General features: G+C 39.2%; 1 protein-coding gene across 3 annotated transcripts in view; it reads left to right on the forward strand.

Moving 5' to 3' along the window:
* The window catches only part of LOC107671951 (myeloid leukemia factor 2-like), a 9,065-nt gene extending 3,292 nt beyond the window's left edge, over positions 1-5,773 (forward strand). For 2 of the 3 annotated variants that reach the window (XM_016464981.1, XM_016464965.1), the window contains exons 3-8: positions 501-542; positions 1,872-1,925; positions 2,209-2,337; positions 4,667-4,826; positions 4,937-5,154; positions 5,265-5,773. In XM_016464981.1, coding sequence (XP_016320467.1) covers positions 501-542; positions 1,872-1,925; positions 2,209-2,337; positions 4,667-4,826; positions 4,937-5,151 — 600 coding nt within the window. In that variant the 3' untranslated portion in view covers positions 5,152-5,154; positions 5,265-5,773. The remainder of the gene's footprint in view (positions 1-500; positions 543-1,871; positions 1,926-2,208; positions 2,338-4,666; positions 4,827-4,936; positions 5,155-5,264) is intronic. The other variant, XM_016464973.1, reaches the window with a different exon arrangement.
* Positions 5,774-8,314: the final 2,541 nt, after the last annotated feature.

Below are 8,314 nucleotides of genomic sequence, written 5' to 3' on the forward strand. Positions count from 1 at the left end.
AATCAGTAATTATGTCCCCACTGGATGCAACAAATGCCTCGTTTGTAATGGGTTTTATTGGTTTTCTCGTCGCGCCGGGACACGGCATCACAGTATGGTAAGGGGCACATGCTTGAGGTATTCAGCCAATCACATCTCACTGGATAGCTGGCCAATCAGCGTACACCTCGCTTTTCAGAACGATGAGCTTTGTAAAAATCTACGCGTTTCAGAAAGGCGGGGCATAGAGGAACAACAATAATGTACAGTATGTGGAAAATAATGTGTTTTTTGAACCTTAAACCACATAAACACATTGCATTACACCAAATACACAAAATAATGTTCTTTTTAGCAGCATCATATGACCCCTTTAAGTGAAAATTCTGTTAATATGTTGACCTGTCAGTTTGATGCTGAATTGGCATCTCTGCAGTTAGTCTCAGTTGTACTTGTAGGTGTTTATGAGTGATTTTAGGCTTGTATTGAAGATTAAAGTTTCCATATTTTACCCTTTGTAGCCACAAGCTGGAGCCTTGTCCCCCTTTGGCATGATGGGAATGGTATGACCTTGTTCCTTGTTCACCTTTTTGCAGCAGTGTTTGAGCTGCATGACCTCCTCAAGTTTGTGTAAATTCCACTGATCTATATAATGACTGGATTGCTCATTGCGTTCGAAGATATGCTTTTAAGATATGTGTATGTAAATTAATTTTTACCTCAGATGTTATCTGCAATTGTTTATGGTCTTTTTGGGCAGGATAAGTGATATATTGAAATCGTTTAGGTGGGTGTGTCTGCTGCGCACTTGTCGACACGGGTAACTGAGCCAACACAAAATATATTTCTTTATGTACGTAATTATGCAGGAAATATTAAACATGAAAATACATCTCGATTTAGTATCAAAAATTGATTCGAATATACAATGTATAATACAAGCCTCTGTTACTATATTGCTGTATGTTGTATTGAAAATCAAAGCTTACCATGCATCATCTTGGAAATAAGGCTTAATGTCTTTAAGTCCGTACCGTATGTAGTAGTCGGCGTTATTTCTCTGAATAAGTTATGATGTGTATATTTTTAATATCCTGATTTAGCAACATCTATTTCAGACTCTTAAAGATCACGCAAATTCTATGGCGTTTTACTAGCATTACCGTTGGGAGTAAAATGTTATGCATGTATGTTGAATTAATTATTAATTTAACCAACGTATAAATCATCACCTGCATGAATGCTGTTAACAAAATCAATGTTGAAACATTTGCAGTTAGCCTACTGTATGAATAAAAACACAAAATTACATAAATGGTGAATAACTGTACAAGGAGAAGTAAGGTATATGTGTATACAAAGCATAAATCTTTATTCAGATTTCAGAATGAGCACTTTGTCATTTGTAATCATGTTCATCTGATGTATGCTACTGTAATGTATATGAACGTAACTTTTTAATAAGTAGGGGAAATTACCCACTTTAAACAAATAACCGTTTACATGAGGACTTTGCGTTGTAAGAATGTACAGGGATACTTAAGATATAAAAACGCTGACTTGTGAGGTGATGTTTTCTCATTAAAATCATATGATTTCCTATTAATTCAATAGAATAAATGGGAATACTAGGGAATACCAATATGGTGGCGTGGTGGCTTCACATTTATGACGTCATGAGCAATCCAGTTCTCCATTATAGATCAGTTGTAAAATCTAATAATCATCTCCAGGAGGATTTGAAAATGAACCACAGAGCATCTTATGCTTTAATGGCAACAAAAATACCCGAAGGAGTTCATTTATTTGATTAGTGGCAGAAATTGTGCATTATCATAGTTTTTACATCAATGCATTTTGAGAATTCTGTGGGGGGGGTGGTGTTTTCTCAGGGTGGAGGCTTCATGGACATGTTCAGCATGATGAGTGGGATGATGGAGAACATGGTGAGTTTCATGGTGGCCTAGCAGCCAGAAATCAGAATCATTGAAACATTGTACTTTAAGAACAAGGCTTCCATTTTTTAATGGTAAGGGTGCATTATCATTTATAGCTTTTGAGCTGGAGTAAGTGCAAACTGTGACTTTCAAGTAGCTGCCTTGTTTATTTCACATTAAAATAATCAAATCTTAATTAATTCTCTATATTTTGGCTACAATTGCATAAATTATTGAAGTCGATTGATCTTAGATCACACTTTCATAACTTCTCGTTTTCTTTACTCTGTAGGAACAAATGTCTGGTTCTCCAAACTGCCAGACCTTTTCTTCCTCCACAGTCATCTCATACTCCTCCATAGACACAGGAGCACCTAAAGTCTATCAGCAGACCAGTGAATTTCGCACTGCTCCCGGGGGTGTAAGTGACACATGGACACACAGCACAATGTATTACGCAATAGACATGAAGGGGAATGTGTCTGTGACTGAGGCTACATTTACACAACGATGTAGTCAAAAACGGACAAGTTTTTCCCTTGCGTTTTTAAAAAGTTTCACGTATACACAACAACGTTTTCAAAATGATTCGCGTTTACACATAGCCGCGATAATGGCCAAAAACGCTGTATTACGTATGCCAGGCCAGTAGTTGGCGCTGTCACCTTGTTAGTAAACAGCACCTGTAGAGAAGTGACGATTAGCTCTTTGTGGGCGGGAGTTCCGTCACTAAAATCACCACACCGCCTGTTGCTCTACTCCTCATTCATAGCGATAGCAGCTTGCACACAGACGTAAATAAACAAGCAATATGGCGAAAGCAGCGAGTAATTTTGTGAGCAGCAACAACACTACCATGTACTCCGCCATTGTGTATGTTTATTCGCACTTTCCTTTAAAATCGACACGTACTGCGCATGCGTACATACCTAACACGTACTATGCACGTGCATGACGTCGCCGTTTTCAAAGATTCCCGTTTTGGGTGTTTACACGGACACGATACCGGTGGCGTTTTCAAAAACTTGTACTTTGAAACCTGTTTTCAAAAATATGCGTTTTCAGTCCCCAAAACGCCGTTGTCATGTAAATGAACAGGCAAAACCATAGACTGTAAAAAAACATGGACAACACGTCTCCTATTCCTTCCACTATAGAAAAGTGAAGCCAAAGCATCTCAGTATGGCCGCTGCCATCTTGAGTAAATTACGTCGTTTGCTCCAAACTGAGGACTACTGAGTCTGCACAGTAGTGTCGTGAGGTGGAGCCACGGTATCAAACTCCCACCCAAACTTCTGCAGACCCAAACAACAATAACGACACGCCCCATTTTTATAGCATCAAATTATTAGCTAAAATCAAACTTATCACAAAAATGAACAATTTAACATATATCAGCATGATGATAACTTCCTTAAATGACCAAAACCATCTTTCGGAAAATTGTATTGGAAGTGTAATTAATTTTTTTAATTTTGACTCAAGTCCCATTCGTTTACATGGAGAGGGCGGGGTTTATGACCTGTACTGCAGCCAGCCACCAGGGGGCGATCAAAGAGCCCGCAGCTTCACTTTTCAGGACGTGTGAGGCACACCTGGGGCAAAACGCATAAAAAAATTCCCGTTTTTGGCTGAAAACGTTGTTGTGTTAACAGCCCCTGATTTTTTAACCCTAGTTTTGAATACCTGGCACACAAATTGATATATGCCCATTTATAATGACATTCTCCATTGTTTGATCATTATTTCCTAAATTACTTTAATCCTGCTAGCTAGAAAATGTTGAATGAAAAAGTAACTGTACCAGACAAACAGCACTGACTTCAATGGGCATCTGTTGGTTTTGGCTGGCCATGTTTTCACTGATTGAACTCGTTTAATTTGGTGTTTGTCAGATTGTCGGTTGGCATCAAAATGCGTTAATTTTTATATTCCTATTTCATATTCAGAAATAGTTACATCTAAAAAATAATAATAATAATAATAAATACCTAAACCAAATTTTGATGCAATTTGATTCTGGTAATGGTACATGAAGTTAAAACTTATAAAAAACGTATAGTGTGACCCAATGGAAGTCTGATTCTTGAGTCTTATTAGCCAGTTCTTTTTTTATTAATGAAGAACACGTAGAAGGACTAGTGATGTCCAATTCTCAAGCGAATGACTGTTATAAGCCTGTTCTTTTTATTGATGAAAATACATACACTGCTACAAGTGATTTCCTGACTCTTATAATGTAAATGAATCGCAAACAGTTTCTCAATTAATCTGACCCGCTGAACCACAAGTCAATTTCGTCATGTCAGACTCCATGAATTAAGAACCGGTACTATATTATGTGGTACTTAAGACTTGTGAGACTTAAATCTGTGTCGTTTCCAACTGGTTGTTCAAATGACAATGTGTAGTTACAGATACACATGAGTTTTATTATTAAAATAAGAAATGTGTTCGTATTTTTTGTTTCATTGCAATGGTCCCAGCATTTGGCAACAGAAATGCATTTTACTTGTCCAGATATTTATTCCTCAAATTTGAATTGGTAATGGAACTATGAAGGAATTCTTAAGAGTAATCAGAATCATTAAATTCCTTAAAAGACTGACAGTGATAGACTGGTTAAACTGGATTGCCAATGCTTTGTTATTAAGATATGTTTTCACTGAAATACCACACATAGAAGTGTCAAAACTGTTGAATCACCCCTAATAGTTTTTTTTAAATTGTGAATGTGTGTTTTTGTTTAGATCAGAGAGACACGTCAAACGATGCGGGACAGTGAGAGTGGGCTAGAGCGAATGGCTATAGGGCATCACATTGGTGATAGAGGTCATGTGATGGAACGCTCAAGGAACCGTCTCACGGGAGACCGTGAAGAGAGACAGGACTTCTTTAACCTGGAAGAGAGTGAGTCCCTCTTTCCCTTTTTTCCCCTGTAACTGTAACTGCTTACATTTTGTCCCTGACCTTTGTGAAGAAATTCTCCTATTCACTATTGAAAAAAATCACTCTTTCAGGTGGGGCAGCTGCCTTTGATGAAGAGTGGAGAAGAGAGGTGGGCCGGTACCGCCCCCCTAATGCCCGTAGTTTAGATTATGGGCGTGAGCGGAGTGCAGGGGTAGGACAGCAGCTGGCCCTGACAGCGCCTCCGAGCTCCTCCTCCTCTCCCTCGCCTCACCATGAGTCACCACGCCACCATCCTCCTCACTCCCGCCCACGCTATGACTGGTGAGAGGTATGAATCTCGCATGGCCTGAATGAAACTTCTCGCTTTGAAATTTGGATTTGTAGATTACACTCAGTTCTTTTTTTTTTTTTTTTGACATATTGTGCATCTGTTTACAGATGGAGTTATCTAGCCGATGCTGTGAAGCGAGAAGGGAGGGATAGAGAAGAAAATTATAACTGATGGGTCAAATGTTTGATAGATCTGAACTCTCAATATTTGTAGTCAGCTCCTTACAGGGATGTGTGCTGGCATGAGATATTATAACACAGGCTGATGTTTTAGACTGCATCTCTGTTGTGTGGATTTTGGCCTGGCCTGTGTACTTCATACCACGTTACTACTCCCAAAGCATACTCACCAGCATTCCTCATAATTCAGACAGCTCTTCAACCTTGTGATATATACATACACTCAGACATCTTTGTATTTAAATTAATTCTCATGCTTCCAATATTTCAGTATCCAAATATTTAATGACACACTACACGTATATACACGCGCACACACACACACATTCACTGTAAAGTCCGTATATGTTTGTGTTGACACTAGGATATCTGTGGGTTTAACTGTACAATGCTGACTAATTAAACATATGAACTAATAAAAAGACCTTGTTACATCATTGGCTGTGCTGTTACGTCTATGCCTCAATAGTCAGCAATATGCTTAGTGAGCCCACTGTTGCTCTTCTTTTTTGTTTCTTTTTTTGAAAATTTATATACATTACCATTTAAAATTTGGAGTCAGTGAGATAAAAAAACAAAAAAAAAAACTTTTGTTCAGCCAAGTTGCAAATTGATGTTAAAAATTGCAGTAAAGACATTTATAATGTTACTAAAGCTTTCTATTCCAAATAATGCTGTTCTTTTGAACGTCTTGTTTAGCATCCTGAAAAAATATGTATCATGGTTTCCACACACACATTAAGCAGCAAAACTCAATATGTTTTCCATATTGATAATAATAAATGTTGCTTGAGCACTAAGTACTCATATTAGAATCATTTCTAAAGGATCATGTGACGCTGGAGTAATGACTGCTGAAAATTCAGCTTTGCCATCACAGGAATAAATTACATTTTAAAATATTAAACTAGAAAACATTTTAAATTGCAATATTTTATAGCGTTGCTATTATATACAGGTGCATCTCAATAAATTAGAATGTTGTGGAAAAGTTCATTTATTTCAGTAATTCAACTCAAATTGTGAAACTCGTGTATTAAATAAATTCAATGCACACAGACTGAAGTAGTTTAAGTCTTTGGTTCTTTTAATTGTGATGATTTTGGCTCACATTTAACAAAAACCCACCAATTCACTATCTCAACAAATTAGAATACTTCATAAGACCAATAAAAACAACATTTTTAGTGAATTGTTGGCTTTCTGGAAAGTATGTTCATTTACTGTACATGTACTCAATACTTGGTAGGGGCTCCTTTTGCTTTAATTACTGCCTCAATTCGGTGTGGCATGGAGGTGATCAGTTTGTGGCACTGCTGAGGTGGTATGGAAGCCCAGGTTTCTTTGACAGTGGCCTTCAGCTCATCTGCATTTTTTGGTCTCTTGTTTCTCATTTTCCTCTTGACAATACCCCATAGATTCTCTATGGGGTTCAGGTCTGGTGAGTTTGCTGGCCAGTCAAGCACACCAACACCATGGTCATTCAACCAACTTTTGGTGCTTTTGGCAGTGTGGGCAGGCCTGGCAGGCTCCTCTGGAGGACTCCAGGTAAGCTCCAACTCCTGGACAGCCCTTGACAGAACCCTCATGAGCTCCTCCTGGAGGTCTGGGGGCCCCATGCTGTCCGGCTGATCGGACTCCGATCCCGCCCAATCCTCCCTCTCCGAGGCCGAGATGGACATCGAGTCATCCCCCTCCTCCTGGCTAAAGGATACAAACTCCGCGATGTTGGAAGGAGGGCGGAAGCAGTCCTCGGGGAGTGAGACCGGGGAACGGGGCGACCGTTGGGGTTGGTGGAGCGACAAGACGACGCTCCCGTCACCGGGAGGGCCCACCAGCGGCACGCTGGCGGCAGTGGGCCTCATCCCGAATAGGCCGCGAGCCACATCGCGGCGGATCCGGAGCACGCGGGCCGGAAGGTCCGCGCAATGCCCGCAGTTGGACTCGTCCAGCGCCGCCTCGGCGTGGGCCAGGCCCAGGCAGGCGACGCAGTAGTCGTGCTGATCCGGCGGCTCTATCGGTCCCGCGCAGATCTTGCAGATTGTTGCCATAGTGAATTCAACAGGTGAAGTAGAAAAAAGATTCTGACGTAATTGTCGCGTGCACCGCATTTTATACTGCCGCTCGAGCTCGTCAGTATTTGCATGCGATTTGCATACTTTGCGTCAATTGGCCAGTCATTTGGACTGGCGGTAGCCAATAGGACTTCAGGAAAGGTTGGAAGGGAAGGAGTTCCCATAAAGGAGAAATATCTCCGTGATGTCTCGTGAAAGCTTGAGAGGGAACCAGTCTTAAGTCGCTGGGGTATATTTGTAGCAATTGCCAAAAATACATTGTATGGGTCAAAATTATATTTTTTTCTTTTATGCCAAAAATCATTAGGATATTAAGTAAAGATCATGTTCCATAAAGATATTTTGTCAATTTCCTACTGTAAATATAACAAAACTTAATTTTTGATTAGTAATATGCATTGCTAAGAACTTCATTTGGACAACTTTAAATGAGAGATTTTCTCTATTTTTATTTTTTATTTTTTTGTTTTTGCACCCTCAGATTCCAGATTTTCAAATAGCTGTATCTCGGCCAAATATTGTCCTATCCTAACAAACCATACATCAATGGAAAGCTTATTTATTCAGCTTTGAGATATATATCAATTTTTTTTTTTTTTATTTACCCTTATGACTGGTTTTGTGGTCCAGGTTCACATATATTTATATAGTAAAAATGGTAAAAATACAGATTTATTATAGTAAATTAATAATTAAATTATTAGCATTTTACTGAAATTTTTCTGATTTTCTTGTAGGCCTACACTAGCCACATTTAGTGTGGCATGGCCATGGTAATGATGGGCAACTCCCTGAAGACACTTGACAGATTTGATCATACTTAGGGCAACACACAAAATACATCTCTGATGCACAATGGGAAAATCAAACAAATGTATGTCAGGCTTTCTGAAGGGATAAGGT

Source organism: Sinocyclocheilus anshuiensis, unplaced genomic scaffold (assembly GCF_001515605.1).
Source record: "Sinocyclocheilus anshuiensis isolate Anshui unplaced genomic scaffold, SAMN03320099.WGS_v1.1 scaffold902, whole genome shotgun sequence".
In the NCBI taxonomy this organism is placed as follows: domain Eukaryota; kingdom Metazoa; phylum Chordata; class Actinopteri; order Cypriniformes; family Cyprinidae; genus Sinocyclocheilus; species Sinocyclocheilus anshuiensis.